This window comes from Falco biarmicus, chromosome 8, assembly GCF_023638135.1.
Source record: "Falco biarmicus isolate bFalBia1 chromosome 8, bFalBia1.pri, whole genome shotgun sequence".
NCBI classification, from domain to species: domain Eukaryota; kingdom Metazoa; phylum Chordata; class Aves; order Falconiformes; family Falconidae; genus Falco; species Falco biarmicus.
This window is the reverse complement of record NC_079295.1, coordinates 8,154,299-8,178,283: the sequence shown is the minus strand read 5'-3', so window position 1 is coordinate 8,178,283 and position 23,985 is coordinate 8,154,299. Positions and strand designations below refer to the sequence as shown.

At 52.6% G+C, this 23,985-nt stretch overlaps 1 protein-coding gene and 1 long non-coding RNA gene across 2 annotated transcripts; one reads left to right on the top strand and one right to left on the bottom strand.

Moving 5' to 3' along the window:
* Window positions 1-14,809: 14,809 nt before the first annotated feature.
* LOC130154188 (uncharacterized) lies at window positions 14,810-19,726 on the top strand. Its single transcript, XR_008823628.1, has 2 exons — window positions 14,810-15,337; window positions 15,832-19,726. It is a non-coding gene; the product is annotated as an uncharacterized LOC130154188 (long non-coding RNA).
* A 193-nt stretch (window positions 19,727-19,919) lies between these two features.
* On the bottom strand, window positions 19,920-23,163 carry ARL4C (ADP ribosylation factor like GTPase 4C). The gene has a single exon (XM_056350031.1). The coding sequence runs from the start codon at window positions 22,962-22,964 to the stop codon at window positions 22,386-22,388; it is 579 nt and encodes a 192-aa protein (XP_056206006.1). The 5' UTR covers window positions 22,965-23,163; the 3' UTR covers window positions 19,920-22,385.
* Window positions 23,164-23,985: the final 822 nt, after the last annotated feature.

Here is a 23,985-nt window from a genome sequence, read left to right as displayed (position 1 = left end):
CAGAGCAGCTGATCCAGATGCATTATTCGAGATTAAAGGGAATAAATGTGGGGGGTTTCTTGGTTTAATGTAACGAAAAGAATGTGGGTTTGCATTTTGGCTCAATACAACTTTGTGTTACAAGTATCCACAGAGGTAATTCAGAAGGATGCTCTAGTTTAGACTTGCACTCCGTGTAATTACCTACCAGGCGTAGGTTGATCCTTGTGGCACCCACGTGAAGCCTAAGCTGGAGGATGGCTGACACAGCTGAGGTGTCAGGGCTTGCTGGGACCAGATGAGTGCCAGCTTGCACCAGACGTGGTGGTAGGAGCCAGGGTAAAGAAGCTGGCAAAGTTTACTCTCCTCTGCACAGCTTTGTCAGGAACAGTATTTCCTAAATAACACTGCCCATGCTTTCCAGGCCAGTGTCTGCGTGTCCCTGCACGCAGAGCAGCCGTGTACAAAGGGTGGTCCACACATACCGCACTGGTGGGCAAGGCTGGGTTTGCTAAGCATGGCTACAGCGTCTCCAAGAAGCAGCAAGAAGGAACCTGACTCCCCAGATATTAATGCAGTCACGAAGAATGAGCCGAGCCTGGAAATACTTCGATTGTCCTTTTCCAAACAAATCCATATTTGCAGAGGCTTGATCCTTCCACGTTTCTAGGTGCCAGACCTGGCCGTGCTGACATCAAGAGCAGTTTTTGGAGGATGTTCAGTTGAGGCTTAATAGTTCTGGAAATAAACCAGAACCCTTTAGCCCTCGGTAGCGTGATGGCCTGAGCTCCCCCAAGTTCCCCCAGTGGACTGGCACTTTCGGCACCCAGACCTGCTGTGAACGTCTGCTGTGATGCTGAAGGCACTGCTTAAAGAGCATGCCTCTGATGGGAACGTCCTGCTAACTGAACTATTGGTGTTAAAGACGTCAGCCTGATTATGGTGTCCTGGTGTGTAAGAAATTGACTTCACTCCATTCGACTGTATCTGAGAGGATTTCTTTCCTTTCCTGACATTCAGAGATTATTCTGGAAAAACAATTCTTAAGATGCCATGGCAGGAGGAATAAAAATAGCTGAACAGATGAGCTGGTCTCTCTGACAGTACAAATACTTTCAAGTGCTTATAGTGCAGAGAAAATGAAGTCTATAGCAGGAAACAGAGGGACTCCCTATTAAAAAAAAAAAACAACAACCCACAACTAAAAAAAAAAAAACCAAAAAAAAACCCCAAACACACAAAAAAACCCAAACAAAACGAACAAAATTTGGGAAAAGTGACTAATCTAGGAGAGGAAATCAGGTGCTGTGGCTGCTGTTAGCAAGGTAAGTGTCTCTCAAAGCATCAAGTCACTGTACATGTCACGTGGGGTACCAGGGCAGAGCACCCCAGTGCAGCTGATCGTTCCTGGTAGAGCAGGGCTACTGGAATCTCTCCATGGAGGCTCTGAAGACTTAAATACTCCATCTGAAGAATGGTGTGGGATGAAATGTTGCTAAAATGCCAACCTGGGAATTGCTTACACCTGGATGTTGTCAAGGTGATTTACAAGGGAAGCCAAATTTAAGCTTCCAGTGCTCAAAACTGTTGCTTCTGGGAGGGGTGATGGCTAGAACAGCGCTTGTGGCTTCTGTAGGTGGCTGCTGTGTGATGCGATCCTCTTGTTGCAAGAAATGCCTCTCAGAGCCAGCAAAGAGCCTATAATAAGAAAGTACCCTGCTGATCCATTTTGCCCTTTCCATCCATCTCCCCTGTTGTGTTGGCACAGCTGCCCTCATTTCCCAGGGCTCCTTGCCCTTGGAAATCCCTGGGGAGGCAAGATGTGGGGTTTTGGCTTTAACCATCAGCTACCAAGATTATGCTAGGGAATAGTTTGACCTGTTGGTGAGCGAGGGCTCATGCTTCAGAGATTACTCAGCTGCAGCACTCACAGGACCTTGGGGAAGTGAGAGAGCAGGTAAGAAAAGAAGGAGGGGCTGAAAAACAGATGAGACTCGGAAAAGCTGTCAGTATTGCTTCTACCCTAGCCAAATGACCAGGCATCATTGCTTGAGGCATGGATGGGGAGAGATTGAAAAATAAGCCACTAAATTTCCCATCACCTGCAAGCTTGCCCTGCCAAGATGTGAGCTCAGCAGGTGGAATAAATACATCAGGACCTCCACCTCCACAGCCTATGCCTGACCTCATAATGCTTTAGAGAGCGGTGTCCCACAGGCTTAGTGGGTGTGACTCTCTTGAGCATAGACACTGGAGAATTTGCAATGCTGTAGATGCTTCTCCATGGCCTTGCACGGCACTGGTGACCCACTACCAACCTGGTCACCGCCAACCCCTCCTCTTGGCACCCCTGCCTGTGTGCAATGCTGGTGTGAATCCCTTTCAACCCTACCCACCGAAAGCTTGCTGTCCCTGCCTTCAGGGTGGACTTGGCTGCTTCAGCAGAGCCCTCCAGCACAAGTCAGAGCCCACAGCCTGAGACCCCACCACCCCCCCGCACGTTGTCCTGGGGCAGATTCACAGACTTTGACCGTGCATTGAGCAACTCTGGGATCTGTAATGCAGGGTTGCTGCTACGGTATGTGAAGACTTAAGTCAGGTCACTGCAGGCGCCATGGCCCCAGTTCAGTGATGGATGGATGTGCCATACTAGACTAGGGGTTATCTAGGCTATTTAGGTTATTCTAGGCATCTACGTTATCTTGGTATTCAGTATCCAGCCCTCTTCGTGGTCGTGGATAGTGCAGAACTGGTTTCATCCCCACAGCCCTCAACTTTCAGCTGCTCCTTTTCTCCTCTCCATCGCATGCCACTTTTGCCCCAATGCATCTCATGTGATTTCACTGTATTCACTGAAAAGTGGTTTAAGAGTTCCCTTTAGCCTGCTAAACTATCACAAAACCGTAAGCCCAGTATTCAGAGTGCTTTGTTAAACAGCTTACAAAAGCTGTGAGGCAGCCTGATCTGTGGGAACGGGCTTTGAACAGAGTCACAGTTCTCCTTGCGGCCACCGGTCCAGCTGGGGCTTGCAGCTGTTATCCTCACCCACAGGGTCCAGACCCTAGCTTGCTTGAGTCTAGCCAAGGGGAAAAAGATGAGACACAGTGGGAACCCACAGAGGAAGGGTGATGGGCTTGTGATGCTTATTCCACTCTCTTCTATTTTATGCGTCCTAAAAACCATCTCCCCTGGTCTTTTAGGGAGCGCCTTCAAGACTGTGGATGGCAGGCAGGCTTGGGTAGTTGCTACCCTTCAGTCTTTTAGAGGCAGAAGCCCCTTGTAGGCAGCATCTTCAAAGGGAGATGTTATCTCTTTTCAAACAGATGTCCCTCTGCCCCAGGAGATCTATCCCAAAGAGGCAGGGTGCTCACCACATGGTCAGAGGCCAGGCAGCGGGCACGACTGCGTGGTCTGGAGCAGAGGCACCGAGGATGTTTGGGTCCATGTAGATTTCGCCACTGTGGTTGGATTCTTTGATATCTCATAAGCAGTGATTCATACTTGGGCCTTTCTTTGTGGCAGGGGGTTTTATAACAGCTTTTTCTGATGTATAATAAGAGCTGTGTGAGTGATGAATTCTTCCCTCACTCAGGATATTAATAGCACTTTTTCTTTCTTCTCTAGCGAGTCACCTATTTTCACAAGGCTCGTAGGCGCTTTGTGTCAGTGAGACTTCAGCTCCTTTGCCAAATCAGGGGGGCACTGGCCAAAGGGTTCAAAAGCTTCCCAGGACTGGGATGGTGGACTGTCTGGGGGCATGTGAATTCCCTGACACACAAGCCTCGCATCTTAAGAAACCAAGCTAAAAGCCATGAGACTATACAACTAACTTTTTATTTTTGGAGGCACCAAGGGTCACGTTTCCCATCTACTTCTCCATAGACGGGCAGGCTAACATCTTGTTTCTCAGTTTGTACTGGAGCTGGGTTCTCAGTACTTTGCCTTGGAAGCTGGGATTATATTGGCATCTTCTCTTCCAGGGTGCATTGGCTCTGACCATACCAGGTGGGATGAGACCCAGAGCATCTGGTATAGGTTTAATATAGCCCTCCTGCTTACACAGAATGGATGTGGACGAGCACAGATTTTCACCGAGGGCTTATTCTGCACTCTGGGTAAGCAAGTATAGCTACCTGACTACTATTGTGTCCTAAAAACATATGTCTGGATATCTGTTTTCACCTGGAGGGCTCAAGAAAGGGGAGCAGGTCACCAGCTAAGTTGCCAACTTGTCCATCCATCTCCCCTTAACCACTGTTTTGTAGTCCACGTACAGAGCTGGAGCCGCAGGAATGAACGCTTGCACAACAGAGGTTTGAGCCTAAGGGAGGTCTCCTGTCTTCCTGTCTAAGCAGAAAAAAAATGACAGGTTTTAAAATACTTCATAGCCATTTGTAACTTCCTTCAAGGAGTGTTTTGTGTCTTCTGCTTACAGACTGCCGTCTCCCATTATAGGAATAATATAAAATAAACTAGGATAAAACTGAGGGCTTTTTCCATCTGTATCTAACCCACTGCTTCCGGATTTTTTCCCCACATTTTCATTTTTTTGATGGGTTGTTTTTCGGTTGTTTTTCCCTATTGCCAGAGGAAAACCAGAAGACTTCCCCCATTGTGGATGCTTTTTGCTCCCTTTACCCCATCCAGGCTTCCCAGGTCTCCCCAGCATCTTCCCCTCTGCAGATGCTGCCCGTGTGATACCACTGCCTGTGCCCTGCATCCCCCCATCTCCAGGCTGGTCTCTGGCCCAGGTTAGCCCTCACAAGCCCCCTCCCTCTGCCGGGGGGGCAGGGGGGGTACTGCCTTGTACCATCCTCCCGCAGCTCTGTCTGTGCACTTGTGCCCTCCTCCTCTTCCCACAGGCTGATTTATTGGGTTTATCTTTCCCTTTTACAGCTGCCCTTCACTGCGCCTGATTGCGGTGACCTCTGGTCCCTGCATAGCTTGCATTCCTCTGGGGGGGCTGCGGGCCACCGGGAAGGGCTTTCTCCTTCCCTGGACCACTTCAATCAGATCCCTTGTCCATATCCATCCATGCTGGCATACAGCCCTATGCTTTCTGTGCTTGCCCTGGGCAAAGGCCAGGTGGCTTTTTTTCTTTTTGTGGGTCACCCACATCATCGTGGGCCTCCAGAGAGGCCACTTTATCTCTGAGCTAGGGCTCTACAGGGTAGAGAAAGCAATAGCAGGGTCTGCCCCTGCCCTGGGGACATGCTGCTCCCCCCAGCCCACCTTGAAAACCCACCTGTCTCCCTCTTTGAAGCTGGGGAGATTGGATGCTGGACCTCCCTGGGACTGGCATGTGTGATGGGGTTAGGGAGAGGCCACTTTCCTGACACCAAGACAGCAATCTTCATTTTATTGGTGTCATCAGTTCTCTTTCCCTTTCCAGCCCCTGTGCAGGATCTAAGCAGGCACAGTGATGCTGAACGTGGGGATCACACCATATCAAGTGTTACGCCTGGCAGAGCCAGGGCTGCTCTGGCAACAGGGGCTGGAGAATATCCCAGCCGGCTGAGTGGTCCTGCTCATTAACTGGGGGTGTTTTGTCCGGACAAAGGAAGACTCGGGGGGGGGGGGGGGGGGGGGGGGGGGGGAGGGGGGCGCTGATTCCTCTCTGCAGCTGCCTGACAGGGGCTGTGGGCAGGGGGGGTTGGTCTTTTCTCCCAGGGGATGAGCGACAGGACAACAGGAACCAGCCTCAAGTTGCACCAGGGGAGGTTTAGGTTGGGTCTGAGGGAACATTTGTCCACCGAAAGGGCGGTGAAGCCCTGGGACAGGCTGCCCAGGGGGGTGGTGGGGTCACCATCCTTGGAGGGGTTTAAAAAATGTGTAGCTGTGGTGCTTGGGGACACGGTTCAGTGGTGGGCTTGGCAGTGCTGGGTTAAAAATTGAACCTGATCTCAAAGGTCTCTTCCAACCTAAATTATTCTATTATTCTATGTGTTGGCAGCTCTTGCTTGGGCAGGATCCTTCTCCCACTCTAACCAACAGGGCATGGTGAATGAGCCACACTCTGACATGCTCCCTTCAGCCACGGCTCACCCCCCAGGTTGCAAAAAGGTACTATTTTGGAGGTGAACCAGACCTGGCTCCCTTGGGGTTGAGCCTACATCCAGCTGGCTGCCTCCTCTTCTGCCCTGGGGATGTGCTGGCCACCCCTGCATCCAGCCACCATGCAAGCCCTGCACCACTGACTCCTGCACCCTGTGCGGCACCAGGGATTATCCCTCCCCGGCGTCTCACTGTCTGGCTCTGTGAGCTGAGACACATCCCTAGGGATGGATCAGCAAGGGCTCAGGCTGAAACTGAGCCAGAGATGAATCAGCTCCCCCCATCCCTCCTTCCCCTTCCCTCCAAAGATCCTGGCATGGAGGCCAGAGGCAATGGCTGATGGGTTGAGGGTGTGCAAAGAGGGAAGTTCACCTTATTGCATCATCTCTGGGAACTGCACTTCTCTGGGAGTTGCCTCCCAGGTGAGAGAATGACATTGTCACTGGAGGTTTAATTAAGATCTGCAGGTGGAGGGACAGCAGGGTGGCAGAGCAGCCACCACTCCCCAACACCCCACTGCAACGCTTGCAGCCGGTGAGACGCTGGGGGCATGGGGACCCCAGGCTTTTGCTGTATTGCATCTTGGCTTTGTCATTGACCACATTTACCCTAGATGAAGCTTTAGGGCCAAACCTGTGTCTGATGTCTCTGATGCCAGGAATGAGCAGTCCGTGTTTGTGGGTTGGATCTGGTAATACCCATTCCAGCCTCTTCTAACACAGCTTCCAACCAGTCTCCCACACTCAGTGCTGCTTAAGGGTTTGGACTCCTTTCTCCTTTGAAAAGGAGGAGAGCACGTGATGTGATGTGATATTTGACTCTGCAGTATTAAGTTGTGCACTTTTGGACATTCACGGCTCTCCATCCCATCCTCAGGACTGTGATTATAGTTACTTATTTACAGACACAGTCCTGAGGTGCATCTCTGCATTCAAAGCAGGGTGCTTCAGGATAGGGACAAGATCAAACCTTTGGGAGAACAGGATTTTATCTCCAGCTCTGCCAGTGGCTTGTTGTCTGACTCGTGGGTGGAAAACCCCAGCCTTCTGGGGTTTCCTCACTGCAGTCATCCTCTGTTTGCTCCAGATGACTTCCCTAGCCTTACTTTAAGGAAGGCTTTGCATGCAACTTCTGCATAAGTGACGTTAAAAGGGACAAAACCACTTCCAGCAGGCAGAGTTAAACAAGATGAAGTCTCCTAAAGAGGGTTAGAATCTCCTGGGTCATCTAACAGGACAGCCAAATCCACAAGAGCACATTGTGCCAGGGACCAGAAGGAACTTGCCACGTCTGATGAGAGAGAGCAGCTTGCTGTGCAGCTGGACGCCAGCAAAGTGCTGAGCCTCTGCATCCCCCCACTCAGCATGTGGGCGCAGACCGAGGGCCATGCCATGGCTTGCAGGAAAGCTAGGAAGCTCATTTTTCTGGAAAACAGGGCTGCTGTGACTGCACCAAGAATGTGAGGGTAGAAGAGGCTCCTTTAAATCCTCAGATTAAAAAAAAAAAAAGAAAAAAAAAGAAGAAGAAAGAAAAAATCATCAGTCAGGCAGTTCCAAAATCCTGAAACTGGCATAAAACTCATGACTTAATTCTTAAGGTTGTTTTTGTTTAATGCTAAGTACTGGCTTCTGCTCATCTGCCGTCTCACCTGAGAGGCTGCAAGTTCCCCTCTCCTTCTGATGTCCGAGAGGGAAGGTGGGGCTCCTCAGTGCGAAAAGTTACCCCCAGGATGTGGGGCTTTCTCTAAACCACTAAATACCACAAAGCCTCTGAATAACATTACCGGGAGGGGCCATCACGGGTGAGCTGGCATGGCTCCTAAGGGAAGGTAAGCGCAGAGTCCTGCAAAAGCACCGACTGCCGCACAGCGCAGGAAGCTTCTGCGAAGCCACGTAAAATCCTCGTGGCCGAGGGTATGTGTGCCAGAAAATGTAGGCACAGGCTGGAGAGAAACCACCCCGCTGTGGCTGCCCATACAGACATTGCATTTTATCAAGTGTGATTCTGGAAACCTTCGCTCCGTGAATCAGTCTCCTGAGCGGCTGGGCAGGAGACGATCTTGCTGGAGGTGTTTAAGACAGGAATGTGACATGAAACTCTTGAAATGCTGGAAATTAATCTGAGGGTTTCGATTTTACCTGAAACGTTAGCTTTTGAAATAACTGGAAGCCATGCTATGAGATGGCCCAGCCTATGGGACTGATACAGGGATGATTGATAGCAAACTGTATTGCCAGACATAATTACATATCAGCAAATCCCCAGAAGTGATTACTTGCTGCCTGACATGCTTTTGGAGTCGACGTAAGTTCAGTTACCCCCCACCCCTCCCCAGCCATTTTTTTTTCCCCTAGGAAGGAGTCTTTTGCTGGCTTTGTTTATCATAGAGGATGATTGAGTCGATGTTATGAGAACACCATCAATTGAGAGTTGTGAAAGAGGTGTGATACACACACACGTGCGCTTGCATCCCTGCACACCCCCTGCCAGATCCACCCCTGCCTGCCTGTCCCCTGTGCCGCACCAGAGATGGTGGGACAAGACAGGAGCTCCTGGGAAGGGCTGACTCCACAGCTGTCAAGTTGCCCAGACTATGAGGCATTTCAGCCTTTGTTTTCTTTTAAGAGAGCTATTTTTTTTAGGGGGATATGAGAATCATCAGACTGATTCAAACATGCCTTCATTTCAGATGCTGATGCAATAACCCTTGCGATGGCGATGAAGGAATGATAACCCAGTTCCTCCTGTCTGTCCTGCCGTTGGTCAGGGAGGTGGGAAGGGGAGTGATGGTGGGTGAGGGAGGGGCTAGAGGCTCCTCCAGTGATGGGAAGCGGTGCTTTTTCCAGCCCCCTGGCACAGTTTGCCTCCAGCAGCAGGAAGACCAGGCCATGGTGGTGTGAACACCCTACAGCTGGGTGGGCATGGCATTTTGGCAAAGCCCGAAAAGCTCTATGAGGGAATAAAGTCCCATGGCGACTGGACCAAGAAGCTTGACCTGTTCATCTCTCTGTATCTTCCTCCTGTCTTGCCTTGGGAATGGTCTCCATGTGGCTTTCCTATATTTTGCTGATGTGGGTTCTTGATGCTGTAACAGTGGATTTTCTTGCGTTTCACTCATAGGAATTTAGGTTCATGTTTCTTTTTCCTCCTCTTCCCACCCCACACCCAAGATTGTGTCTGACTGACCAGCATGGTCTGGAAAATGTGGTTGTGATTGATTTTGTTGCCTGGAGCCCATGTCAATTTGAGATTTCTGACAGTGTTTTGTTTTGTAAGTTGATTTCTTTTTAATTCTTCCACAGTTCAGATTTGCTATCTTCTGTCAAAGACGTTAGGCCTGGTCTGAGCACTCCAGGCTTAAAAATATATGTTTCACTCTGTCCCACACCTTTCTTGTCCCACAGAACTTGCTGCACCCAAGCCCTGGCTTGGCGGACTTTGCTGCAGGATCTCTGCAAGGATCCTGGGGTTTCACTCCCTCTTCTTGCTTCCCATTTTTTCCCTGATGACTGGGAGAGCCATCCCTCGGCGGCAGCTGGCAAAAGAAATGAGTGGGGCAGGGAAGGGGCTCCTCTGTCCCTCCTGGCCTCGAGAGGCAGAGCTTGAGATGTCCACCTTGAGCTGCTGGGAATGATCTTCCATGCCTGGATAGTACCACAAGGAGGTGATGGCATCCTGGAGCAAGACCTTGGGCAACCCGAAAATCATCTGGAAAACTAACACAGAAACCCTGGAGCAGATCACCGGTAACTGCATCTTCTGTAGCAGGTCAAAAGGAGGACGAGAAGGGGCCAAACCTGCGGGGGACCGGATTCAAATGACTTGCTGCCTCTGTTACAGCTTGTACGTGTCCCAGAGCTTGTTTGTGAGTAAATTAACGCGGTTGTCTTAAGCAGGGCCACAGAGAGCATGATTAAGTAATTAATAGTAATTAAAGGCATGTTATCCACAGGCGTGTTGTCCATGCCCATCCTGCCCAGCCCTGTGCTGCCAGCTGCCCTACGCCAGCTTGCCCAAGCAAGGGCTGAAGGCGAGGGGAAAGAGCCTGGCTGGGCTGTAAGCCGGGCACCACTGCCAGCTCTGCTCGCTCTCTCTGCTCACCCCCCCCCCACCCCCGTATGCCAGGGATGTCCCTGGGGGACACCTCCCCACTGCCACGCAGCCTGGATGAGGCACAGCAGGGCTCTGCCCCAGCAGCGTCCCAGGAAGGAGGGAAGAGGTGTCCACCTGTGCATGCGTGACACGCAACCCCTATTTTCACACCAGTGGTGTCTTTTTTAATCAGAATGTGACTTTCCACTAGTTTTTAACCATAAACTGCATGAACAACTTGATCCGCTTAGCTAGGCACCATCTTTGCAAAACTCCCTTTCTGTCCTATTTCACTTAGTCAAGACATAACCCTTAGACTTTTTTTTTTTTTTTTTTTTCCCGTTAAGTGGGGTTTGGGCTAAAGGGGAGGTTTCAAGGAGGGGGCAGTAAACCAGCCTTACCCCCATCCTATCCCCACCTCTGCTAATGGCCGGTGTTGAGGATGGGGAGGAGAGAAAACCCTCCGTGTGGGCTGGTTTGTTTTTCTGAGGGACCCCATCAACAGCAAAGTCAAGACAGGACAAGAATAAAAAAGCAACATGGGGATGGAGTGAGGAATTCTGGTTTGGGCTTAACCTCTTTGCTTTGAAAAGAAACAGATCAGTCCCTTTTGAGGTGGAGAAAGGGGGAAAAAAAAAAAAAAAAGTCTGAGCTTTTTAGAAATCTCCCTGCATTATTTTCTGAATCGGACTTGAAGCTGCCAACTTTCCTCTCACCAAAAAAGGGCATCTTTTTAAGCAGATTTAACCTTTTCAGCTCTAACTGCTGCTGGTCCCCCTTGCCTGTCAGCTGTGTTTTGCCAGCAGGACTAAGCTTTTCATGAACTGCCCTTAGCAATATCCTGGGAGCTCACATCAAGAGCTGAGATGCACTGGAGTCTCTGTTTCCCACTTTCCAAACACCTTCCCCTTCCTTTTCAACATTTCCCCCTGCTGTAAAGAGTAGCTGAGCTGTAGACCTTCAATTATTTTTATGCCTTTGCCTCATTTAAGCATTGCAGGACATTATACAGAAGTGAGAACTGAATCTGCCTCTCAAAGTCACGCCACACAGCGTAAGGCTCCCAGGCATTTTCCCTGCAGTCAAAAATCTCCTGACGTTTTCATATATTAAATCTGTTTATTGAAGCTGTTCTTTCACCATGATACTTTTTCACAAGTTATATATTTGCCCTTGCTAGGGCTTCTCAAAAAAAAAGAAAGAAAAAAGAAAAAAGAAAAGTGCCAGGGCTTCTGGCTTATGCCAGCACAACAAGGTTTCTTGGGAGTGAGTCACTGCATTTGCAAGGCTGGAGCTGGAAGCTGGATTTCTGTGCTGTTCTGGGGACCAGCCCACAGAGAAAAGCTGGTCCCAGATATGTGAGGATGCAGAAGAATACAGGTTTTGGGTGAATTTGGGGAGAAAAGTCTCCCCCCTGCTCATACAGCAATTGCATCCACAGTGGATTGCATTAAAGCGAAAAGGAGGGCTCTGCTTGCGGAGTCCCCCACGTGGAAGATCCCCACGTCACTGAGCCCACCTGGGATAATCAGGAATTCTGGGTAGGGCAAAGCCCTCAGGAGCAGCACTGAGGGGAATGAAAGACAAACTCCTTTTTCCTCATACTCCCTCTGTCATTATTATCTACACATAAATTATTCACATTCTTTGCAAGCTGAGTCTTGTCTTGACTGAAGGACTTCAGATCATTAGAAACACAACAATTTTCTGCATATTTCATCATTTAAAAAAAGCTCCAACAGGGCAGGAGGTTAGGAGCAGGGGGGAAAGGGATAGGATCTCTTCTGCTCCCAAGAGTCTCCTGAGATTTCTAGGCTACTGATACCAGAGGCTCCTGGATACCCAGCCAGAAAAAAGCCACAGCACGAAGAAGATGGAAGGGCCTCCCAGAGAAGCCAGAGGACCCGTGTGTGTTGCGGGTGGGATGTTTTTCGGGGAGCATCACCCTGCTGGGAGGAGGCCAAGGTGCTGTGCTGGGGAGAGAAGTGATGCTGTGCAAGCACAGGCTTCCCTTGTGCCCTGCTTGGACTTCAAGGTAGGCTTCGCTATATACATTTAATAACAGAACACGCCTTAAACAAGTTTCCAGTAAAGAGCCATTTCAAAGCAAAACATGATCCATTCCAGAAATGTTGTTTCAGCATCATCCAAATGCTCAAGGTCACTGCGGCTTGCTTCTTTTTCACCCCCGTAGTGGCATTTTTGCCATCAGCATTTCCATGAAATGGCTCATTTTTGATGAATTCTCGGTTTTGGATGGCAAAGAGGAGCACTGGATGGTTTCCAGGCAGCTTCGTTATAGATGCCAGTGTTTTGCACAGGGCCTCTCTCATCCTGGTTTATTAATCACCAAGACATGAGCTCTACAGGGCTGAGCCTGCCTGGGACCGGGCAATGGTGGGGTCTGGATGGTCATCCTCGTGCTGCCTCTGCGGGCAGCATTACTACAACACTCCCACTTCAGGGCTTAGTGGAAATTTGGGTCTGTCCTGATCTGCCCAGGCAAATAGCCTCCAAAAGAAACCTCACCCTGCCCAGCCCATCAAAAGCATCCCCTGCCACCTCCAGCTTTCTGATGTACTCTCAGCCCTAGCCTGGAGGATACTCTGGCTTTCTTATCTCATTGATATCCCTACCACGCTCCCTGGTTTCAGAACAGAAATAGGACCCAGTTTAGTGCGGACATGGAGAGGGTTTTTCCCTGTCCCACGGGATGGTGGCTCAGATTGCTCTGTGATTGCCTCTATAAACACATCTGCGCCCAGCAGCGAGGATAGCTGCTCCAGCTAAGGGATAACTGGCACAGGAGGGCCAATGGGCACAAAGCGGCTGGGAAAAGTTGTGGGCTGGAAAATAAAAGGTTTCAAATCACCAGAAGAAATATCCTCTTCAAGAAGGGCAGGCAGAGCCATGGCTCAGCCAGTAGGCAAGGAGGCTTCTTGAAGGTGGTTGGGGTCGGTGAGCCCCATGCCAGACCTCGGTCCCACAAGCTGGCAGAGAACCAGGCAGCTCAGTGCTGGAATGGGGCTCCCACCCCACCCCCAGCGCCCAGTGCCATCAGGCATGTGCCGGACCACCACGGGGGCAAGCAGCTTTCATAAGCTGCCATACAGGTCCTTCAGCTGCTGGTGAAGACAAGGCTCTAACTCCAGCTTGTGTTTGAAGTCAGCCCAGCGCTTCTCTCTCCTAACATCTGCTCGGGCTGCCACGCCAGCCCTGCGGGGACACTGGTACGTGGTTGCCTGCCAGGGCTGAAACTCTGGGGAAAATGAGGTCCTGGTAATACAAGAGCTAATAAAATATTTGCAGTATACTCTCCCCATGTGCAACACGTTACAGATAGATACAGATATAGATACAGATAAAAAAAACCAGAACATGCATTGGCTATAAATATATATAAATAAATATATATAGATATAAAACCAAACATACCCAGAACTTATTTGCAAGTAATTACAGATAAGGAACTTGAACGTTGCTGTGGTCTCAGCAGACACAGCCCCCCTCCTTCTCCCTCCATCTTTCTGCGTCACTCTCTCTGTTATCTAGCTAAAAATAAAGGAGCACTGGGCACCCAAGTCTCCCATGGGCACCTGCATGATAAACTTCAAGCCTTGGTGTTGGCAACCCATGGAGAGGGGTGGGGAGCAGCAGCCTGCATCCATCTGTGCAGTTGCTGCCTCAAGAGGCACCTGGGCTCCAGCCCCGCAGCAAGGCTGGTGTGGGGAGGAGGTGGAGGACGAGGACGTTGCCCACGGTCCCCAAGCCCTCTTCTCCCAGGCTGTCCCCTCACCTGGAGCTAAGCTAATTTTTACCTTTAAATGACCTTTAAAATGTACAGGCTCTACTCAGCTCAGAGCACCCTCAGAGGTTATAAACCCTCAGGCCACAGGGATAAAGCTCCAGCTGGGCTCGTTTTTCTGAACCAGCCCCTTGGGTGACCTCCTGAATGGGTTTATGGCATCCTCATGCTCCACTGCTCCCCTTCCAACACATTGTCACACCAGGACATCCCCGCCTGCAATCACGCTTCGCTTTTCACCCATTACACCCCAGCAGTTACCAGGGACACGGAGCAGCCAGGCTGAAAAGAAATGCTGATGCTGAGGTTTAATAAATAGTTTTAACCCCCCCACCCTGCTTTGCTCTAATCGAATTTTACAGGGGGTTGGCAGGGGAAGGAGGAGGGGGGCCCCAGATGGGTTATTTGTCCTGCATGAGGTTTTGCAGCTGATGAGGGGACAAAATCACCTTGAGACTCTCTGCATCACACCCTGGTGATGAAAAGATGAAGATGGGCAGCACTTTAGGAGAGGCTGGGCTGAGTGGGAAGGCGGCTGGCTGTGGTGCCAGGAGCTGCAGGCAAAACTGGCAGGGGATTTTAAACCATCCTTGCCCCATTCCCAGTCTGGTCTGAGATGCCACCGGGGCTCCTGGAAGTCCTACAAGAAATGCAGCAGGTCCCAGGGCTGGGCTGAGGTTTGTGGGGCGATGTCAGCAGGGTCTCCCCACCGCTCTGGGACCACCAGGGTGCTACCACTTGGCCAGACCTGTGCAGTTGCAAGGGGGAATCCTAAAGGCCATTTCTCCTGGAGATGTGGCTATCACTCTAGGTTGGATGGGGAACAACCGAGCACATGGGTCCAAGAACTGTGTATGGGTGGTGGGTTGCTATTTTTTGGGGGTTTTTTTTCCCCCACAACCCATCATCATCTTGGCACCAATCAGCTCTAAGAGATCCCTCCTTCTAAGTAACCAGGTGGTTTCTAAAGCTGGCTGGGGGAGGAGCCTGGTCCATCCTGGGAGGATGTGGTGGGCAAGAAAACATTGGAAAGCTGCAGCATTGCCTTTCCCCCTCCGGCCTGTTGGACATTTTAAACAGGCAGCAGATGCCAAAGGATGGGGAAGTTGCCAAAGAGTTGAAAGGGCCCCCTTGTTAGAGAGCAGAGTGGCAAGGGAGGGGGTTTTCCGAGAGCTATTTAAACATTAACCAGCACAACAATTGCCCTGTGTTGCCATTTCCCATTGCCACCCTGGTCTTTCACCTCTGCGTGGAGTGGATCTGCGGAGTCCTGAGCTGCCTCCAGCCCTGGAGACACGGCCTGTCCACTGCTGGCACGGTGCTGCGCTGGTGACAGGAGCCCTCTGCGCCATCGCCTCTGCCTGCAGGACTTCAGTACCGTCCCTGCAACTGCAGAGGAGCCCACAGGTATGGGGTCGGGGCTTTAAAAGGGGTTATCAACTTCCCTCTTGCAGGGCATAACTTGGAGCATACGGCTGGAGGTTTTCAGAGAGCCAGAGCTCATAAAACAAAGTCAGCGTGGCATGGAGCTGCTGGATGCTGAACCGGGGCACTCAGCCCTGAAGTTGCTCTTCTGTCCACAGTGCAAGCAGGACTGCCCAGACCTGCAGCAACCTCCCCCCACCCCAAGCACCAGTTCAGCCCCTTTCCCCACCATGTGAGGAACAATCCTGCAGGTTTAGCCTCTTTAGTATGAGGACCAAGTATCACAACACCACCAATAAATTTATTTTTTTTTTTAGCCTGTGGAGTAAGAAAAATGCTGGCAACCTTCTTTTACACTCATGGAAAAGAAGCCTGGGGGCATATAAAGTGGTGTGACCAGGGTTAGGCAAGGAGCCAGTGGCAGAGACTGAAAAACTGCATTGAGACCCATCTTTGTGTTCTGTGTCTCTTTCCAGAAGCCAAATACAGACTTGAAAGCAATGTCAGGTGGGATCAGGAGCTTTGTGTTTGCTCATCTCCGCAGACACCAACTTTTGGGAATGCTCCAGCACCAAGGGATCACAACAAGCTTTGTAAGCTGACAGTAGTCCGCTCCAGCTGCAAAATTGGGGTATCATGAGGCCAAAGTAATAAAAAAATAATAATAAATAACAATAATAATACTACTATAATCCATGGGTTGATGAAGAGCTGGGTGAGATGGATCTCTGCCTCCCATTCCCGCGTCTGCCAAGCAGGCTGTCATCCCTCTTCCCCAGCACCCCACAGCCATGGGCTTAGCAGCTCTTCTCACAAACTCACCTCAGGCTGCAGCATTTTTGTGAGCCATAAGATGCCATTAGTCAAGGCTGTCAGGGAGGGAGGATAAGAGGGTCGTTAGGCACATGGGATTATTTCTAGTCACCTGTTGGCTGGCTACAGCTCAGTGCAAACACCTGGGGGATTTATAGGCTTCATCACTCACCTTCCACCAGTATTTTAATGTAGTTGCTGGAAAGGTGCTCTTTTTTTGAAAGCTTTCCTCCCTTAAATCTCACTCAAATATCTGAGGGAAGCAAACACAAGCTAAGCTGAAATAAACAGAATGGTTTATTAGAGCAAATATTCCCAGGTTGGGCTCTCCATATTCCCTAGTCATCAGTGAACTACCCTCAATACGAACATGCTTGCACTGAAATGTCTCAATTTCACTCTACTAGGCAAGCTACTGGCTTTTTTTTGCATGTTATGTGTCTAAAGTACCTGGTGCCCTGCAGACCTGACTCACAGCAGCGGCCTTTTACTGCTCAGACAAAAAGTACATGTGATTGGGGGTAATTCACGTTGAAGAAGCTCTGGAATGGAACTGACTGAATGAAAACAAAGCAAACAGGGTCCAAGTCTGAATCAGCAAGATTTTTTTTTGTTTCTTCTTCTAATGGTTTATAGTTATGGTTATCCTCACCAAAACTTTGACCAGGAGTACCCGTGCTATGCAAAGAAATAGTGCTCTTTGCATTACACCATGCTTCAAGGATTCAGTGCCTTGCAAATTCTATTAACCAAGATGATCCTTTTAAAGATACTTGCTTAGGAGGCAAATCCCATTTGAAATAAAGCAGAGGGATTTAGCTTAACAAGGCAAACCAGGGAAAGGAGAGGGAGAAGGACCTGTGTAGCTGAGGCACCAAGAGGCAAGGCAGAGGGAGAACCTGCAGAAGAGGGGCCGCAGAGCTCTTGGGGTGAAGGACACGTCATGAAGCTATGTGTAAGAACACGTGAGACATGCCAAGCCACTGGAGGGGCGTCTGAAGCACCCTTGTCCGTGAGAGCAAGCGCGGCTCGCTCAGCAGCCCTCCCTCGGTGGCCTTCAGAAAGGCTACGTCAGGGACCTGCAGGAGCAGCAGTGCAGGACACACTGGTAGCTCATCTCTGCTTATTTCTTTCCCAATCCCATCTCCTGCTGCTCCCGGTTGGACCTCAGCTCTGGTCCATTCTCCTTCTTGCTTTTTCTGCCACTTGAAAGGTTGCAGGTTCTTCTCACCTGCTCCTAGCCCACGCTTACAGAGATCTGACACAGCCGACAGCCCGACTGCTTTTTCTCCCGGCTGGTCCCATGCAGGGACCGTCCCTCGGGCACTGCCTCATGGCCCGGGCTCCACATGCCACAAGGATCCCCAGACACGGCTCCAGCGTCACTCACTGTTTTTGCTGAACTGCCTGCTGGGGAGATAGTCCAGCAGCATAAATCACAGCCAGCATGCTGCTCCAGGGCACCGCAAGGTCAGCGAGCTCCTTGTGCAATGTTTCATGACAACTGGCCGAAACACACAAAACCCCTGCTGACAAAAGCACTCTCCGGCCAGGAGGAGAGGCTGTGTGGCTTGAAGGAGGATGTCCGTCCTTGCAGCTCGAGTCGCAAGGAGCTTTGCTTGCGAGAGGCCACAACGCCTCCACCCCTTCCCGCAAGCCAGTGGCTTTGGCAGTAAAATCAACTGAGGCAACGCAGCTGCGACCCCCCTGCTCACAGGGCTGGGGGCGGGGGGGGAGATCAGTTGCACAGTCACACACAGAGTCACAGTCTCTCAAAACCTACAGCCCAAACCCTTCTGGCTGTTTCTCTTCCTCCTTCACAGGGACAGGGATGGATCCCCCCATTAATCAGGAGGAGGAAAGCCCCCCAGCTCCATGTGGGGACACAGCAAGTCACCCTGTGTGCCCGAGAGACCCCGAGTCCAGCCTCCCTGGGACACAGATAAGCCTATACAGGGACACACCAGTGTGCACAACTCCATGCCAGCAGGAAAACCCCCGGTAAGTTGGCTCCTGTCAGGTGGGACCAGTGAGGACGAATCCCGTCATGCTAAGGAGAGTGCAGGCACTGCGGCATGTGCTCCTGGGCTTTCAGATCTGTGAAACGCAGGCCAGGAGAAACATGTGATGTCCAGCATGCCTGGCAAACGCAGCCAGAGGCACAAAGGAAGCAATGCTCATGAGCACCCTTCAAGAGCGCTGGACCAGACGATGCTGCCCAACACGCCACCCGTTGTGGCAGAGGATGGCATGCTCTGTGCAAGGAAGGAGCTCAAGGGGAACTGCACCTTTTCAGAGGCTCTCCACGCAGTCACGAGGCAGCTGAGCACTCAGCAACTCAGTCCTTGAATGCCACTGATCACCATCCAGCTCAGCTCCCAGTGATCTCGGCACGCACCAACAGCCTCGATACGAGCACAGTAACTGCATCATTGGATAAGCCTTTAGGTTCATTTTGAGGTCCTGCTGCCCTTTAGAGCCCCACGGCCCTGGTCCTGCAAAGCAGAGCATGTCCTCTCACCTGGGCGCTGGGTATCCTGGAAACCAGGGGGGCACCTGGGAAGCAAGGTGCAAACCTGGAGGTGGAAGTGCTCACAAGCCCTGCCAAATCGCGCTCCCATGAACTGGGCTCATCATTTCCTCTCTGGTTGCCATGTCATCATTTTCAAAAAGAAAGAAAAAGTCATTTACCACCCAGCTCTCCTCTCTGAAGTGTCACCCTGTGTTTCCTGTGTCAGCAGCCACCCAGGAGCAGAAGCAGCCTCCAGCTCTGCAGCATCCTGTTCCGAACTGCCCGCCTGGTGCTTTAACCCCTGCAGACCTGGCTCTCTGCCACTGCATCGGCTTGCCTGAGGGCCACACATTTCAAAAAAGCCACACCGAGCAAAACCAAAACTTTCTCTTGCTCCCCCTGCTAATGCCGTGCACAGGGCGATCGCCTCCTCCACACAGATTTCAAATAGAGGCGAGGGAAGAAAATACCCACAACAAACAGTATTTTTCCCCTTTCCTGGACAGCAGCAGAGGTGCAGAGAAATTAAGTGACCTGCAAAAGAGCTCAGATTTCATTAACTGCAAAATTATCCATGTCCCCCACGTCCTGGAGCGACACGCTGCAGAGGGCTGCCATGCGACAGAGGCGTGCCAGCGTGCTGCTGGGTGCAGAGTGATGCTGAGCAGGTCAATTCTCCGTCCCTGTGCCCACGTTTCCTCTCTCTCAGGAGGCAGGAGCAACCTCCTTCATTGCATGCAACAAGAACCAACTGTAAAACGCAGCATTGATATTGAGAAATAAGCAGAAGAACACTGTTTTTTTTTATCAGGCCCTTTCATTGTATAAATAATTTATTTCAGTTCACAGCATTATGTCTGCATCTTTTAAAAAAAGAAAAGACAGGAGAAACAGAGACTGATGGACAATGGCAAGGGCAGGACACAGGCAGCAGGATATCCAACACTGATGGGAACACTGCAAAGGTACCCGGGAAAATGAGACTGGTACCTCATGACAGCTGCTTAAAAAAAAAAAAAAACAAAAAAAAAAAAGTCATTCAAACTTATTTAGAAAAGACACACAACCTTGCAAAAAGCCCAGCTTGTTTTCAAAGCAACAACCCAGGTAGTTTCCCTCAACTGCTGTTTTGCTGAGGCACCTCTTCTTCTAGCCCACGGTAGGCGATGCACATCTTCATACAGGAAAAATCAGCATACGGTTGTGAAACATTACAGAAATACCACGGAAGCCATTAGCTACTAATTGGAAAAGTCTTTTTAATTATTGCAGAAAGCAGAGTTGGTGGGAACAGCACTGCCACGGCATCCCACCTGGTTCAGCTGAACCTTCAAGCGTGTGCTGCCAGTTCAGCACACACTTAACGTGCTCTGTCGAACACCAGCCATTCCTCCAAGAGGATGCTCAGCTGAGCTGAACGTAACAAACTCCCAGGAAAAACCAAGCTCCCTAAAAGCGTGCCACCAGGCTTTCCATGCCAGCATTTGCTAAACCAAGACCTATGTCTTGACAGCAAGGAGGCAAAACCCACAACTAATAGCCTGCACGTGTTGTTTTTAAAACCTGATCACTTTTGAGCTGGTAGGGAAAAAAGAGTAGCTTTGTATTTCGCCGCTAAAACAGGTTGCTCCCCAAAAAGGGTTAATGCATGTGGCTTCTGTAGCATCAAAAATAAATAATTTTTTTTTTCCTCTCTTGACACCAAGTACCAAAGTGTTGGAGGTGAAGACAAAGCAAAGAAAACCCAAGGAAGTGGGAACAGAGCCACCTGAACTGATGGGACCAGCCCACTCACTCAGCGCTCAAGTCAGGACTTGCGTTGGGAACCCAAATCCCGCAAGAAGAGACATTCACTACTTGGCTGCAACATCGGTTTCCTAACAAAAAGAACCGCTATTTGGAAGGTGCTGCACTCATCATCGCTGCAAGGGGAGAATCAACTCCCTGAAGCCCGAAGGGCATTTTTTCTTTTGTCTGCTTGGTGGTTTCTCCTTGGCTGCTCTCGGAAGGGAGGTTTGAACAGGAAGGCTGGTGTAAAATCACCAGAAAATCCTGCCAGACTGCATGGCTCAAAACTCGGGATATTTGGCCCCCGAGGGCTGCCTGCTTCTGCTGTGTGGGCACTGTGGAAAGCCAAGACCCTGGTTTTCTCCTCCAGAGAGCTGCGTCCCCGGCCAAAACACCAACAGCAAATGGCTTTTTGGTCCCAGTCCCACACAGGTACCAAAACGTTCACTCGCAGAAGGATGCGGCGAGGCCTGACCCTGTCCCCGGGCGCTCAGCAGGCAGAGGCAGCCACATGGCTACTGCGGGCAGCAAGGGCTCTCTGCTTTGAATCAGGTTTATATCTTTATAAAAACTAATACTCCCCCTATCTTCCCCACCCTCCCCCTGCCATGTCTCTTCGACACCTCTGCCATCTTCCCGGCACCGCCGAGTCCCTTACCAGCAGAGATTTCGCCAGCTCTGGCCATCCCAGCGGGGCAGTTGCCGGCAGCCGTGCGTGCATCCCGCCCTGCCATGATGTCCATCCTGCCCTGCCATGACCCCTGTGTCCATCCTGCCCTGCCATGACCCCTGCCTCCATCCTGCCCTGTCACGACCCCCTCAGACCTGCGTTCAGCAAGCGCTGCCCTGACCTCTGCACCGACCACGGAGCAGTGCAGTGACCAGGACCGCTTTTTCTTTGTTTTGATTAACTAACCCCGAGTTTGGATCACCCCAGCTGGAGCAGAGCAGCCCCCCTGAGCGTGCCTCTGCCCGGGCGCAATACAGACCTGAGCGGGGCTTTGCTTCAGAAGATGACACAGCTGAGCCTTGGGGACTCCTGGACAACCCCCCGATGCTTCCAGCAGCATTCACCCAAAACCTTTGCCTTTTTTCTCTTTTTTTTTTTTTTTTTCCCTCTTCTTTTTTTTTTTTTTTAAGCAAACAGCTTAAAGCCCAGCACCAGTCAGCAGCTGTGAAGCACCCCGGGAGCCGCAGCCCTACACCCGCCCTGAGCTGAAGGCTGCCTGCCCTTTCTCTGCACCCATCCGTGTCTTAAAATGCCAGCTGGGGGTGGTGGGGTGTCTCCTTACCCATCACCCACATACCTCCCCAGACTTTTCGTGCTGGTCCAAGCCCCCCCTTCCCACCACTTTCAACACCTATTCCCACCAACAAACGCGGGGGAGGGAAGCAGGCAGGCATCGGGGCGCAGCTGGAAGCCCCTCGCTGCTGACCTTGCCAAGCCCGGGCGCTGCCTTCACCACCCCTCGGCATCACCCCTCCCCACCGCATCCCTGCTACCCCCCCCCACCCCCCCCCAAATGCACACGTTAAAGATCCAGAAGCACGCTGGGCTTCTCTCAAATGCACTTCAACAGGGTCCTGCCCTGTTCGCCCCCGGCACACAAAAGCTCGGTGGTCCCGAAGGACGGAGGGGGGGGGGGTGTCTCGGCCCCGGCGCTGCCCCCAGCCCGGCGCGGTGAGGGGGCGAGGGGGGCCCGGCTCTGCCCGCAGCCGGGCTCCGGGCTTGGCTGGCAGGAGCGGCTTTGTTATCGCCACTATTGTCTTTTCATTTGGAAAGAAGGAGAAAAAAAAAAAAAAAAGAGGAAACAAAAAAAACCTATTAACAATTAAACCGAAAAGAATCGCTTTGGTTCTCTCTCCCCCTCGGTTCCTTTGTCTGCTCCCCCATCCCTCCCCGCCTCTGCGGGGCTTCTACCGCTTCTTCTTCTGCTTGAGGGACTTCCTCCGCTTCAAGATCATCTCGTAGAGCTTGTCCATGCCCTCCGTGAGCCCCTCGCCGATGATGGCGCAGGCGGGCTGGATGTGGTAGGTGGTGGAAGGGGTCAGCTCGTGGAGGGCCAGCTGCTTCTCGATCTCGGCCACCGGCAGGGACTTGGGCAGGTCCTGCTTGTTGGCGATGACCAGCAGCGGGGTGCCCTGGTTCTCGGCGAACTTGGTCACCTTGTGCAGCTCTGTTTTGGCCTCCTCCAGCCGGTCCACGTCCACTGAGTCCACCACGTAGATGATGCCATCGGTGCAGCGGCTGTAGGACTTCCAGAGCGGGCGCAGCTTCTCCTGACCACCCACGTCCCAAAAGTGGCAGCTGATGCCCTTGGCCGTCCCGTTGCTCAGCCGGATCTTCTCCGTGTTGAAGCCGATGGTGGGCACGGTGTTGACAAACTCGTTGAACTTCAGCCGGTAGAGCACCGTGGTCTTCCCCGCCGAGTCCAGGCCCAGCATGACGATGTGCAGGGACTGGAAGGCGGAGATGTTGGAGGAGATGTTCCCCATGGCCACGGCTCACACCGCACTCACAGCCCCGCGCCCATCCCCGCGCCGCCGGCCCGCAGCGGCACGGCTCGGGGCGAGCCGGGCTGGGCGCGGAGCGGGCGGCAGCGGGCAGGGGCAGCGGGCAGGGGCAGCGGGCAGCGGCAGCGGGCAGGGGCAGCGGGCAGCGGCAGCGGGCAGCGGCAGCGGGCAGGGGCAGCGGCAGCGGGCAGGGGCAGCGGCGGGGCAGGGGCAGCAGCAGCGGCGGGCAGCGCGGCTCCACGCGGCAGCAGCGCGCGCGGACTGGCGGGCACCGCCCCGCCCGGAAGGAGGGGCCGCGCCGCCGCCTTCCCCGGCCCCGGCCCCGCCCCCGCCCGGTCCGCACCTTCCCCGGCCCCGCCCCCGCCCGGCCCGCACCTTCCCCTGCCCGCACCTTCCCCTGCCCGCACCTTCCCGGACCCGCACCCTTCCCTGCCCGCACCGCTCCCCGCCCCCGCCCGGCCCGCACCTTCCCGGACCCGCACCCTCCCCTGCCCCCGCCCGGCCCGCACCTTCCCGGACCCGCACCCTTCCCTGCCCGCACCGCTCCCCGCCCCCGCCCGGCCCGCACCGCTCCCCGGCTCCGCCCCCGCCCGGCCCGCACCTTCCCCTGCCCGCACCGCTCCCCGCCCCCGCCCGGCCCGCACCGATCCCCGGCTCCGCCCCCGCCCGGTCCGCACCTTCCCGGACCCACACCTTCCCCTGCCCGCACCGCTCCCCGGCCTGCACCTTCCCCTGCCCGCACCGCCCCCCGGCCCGCACCTTCCCGGACCCGCACCGCCCCCCGGCCCGCACCTTTCCCTGCCCGCACTGCCTCCGCACCGGCCCTACCTGCACCTTCCCCGAGCCGCACTGCCCCTTGCCTGCACCTTCCCCGCACCTTCCCCTGCCCGCACTTTACCCGACCCGCACCTTCCCGGCCCGTACTGCCACCTGTCCGCACCTTCCCCAGCCTGGCCCTGCCTGCACCTTCCCCTGCCCGCACTGCCCCTGCCCGCACTGCCCC

Bases quoted from the DNA above. Each gene is read 5' to 3' on its own strand.
- ARL4C (XM_056350031.1), bottom strand. From the start codon at position 22,964: ATGGGGAACATCTCCTCCAACATCTCCGCCTTCCAGTCCCTGCACATC.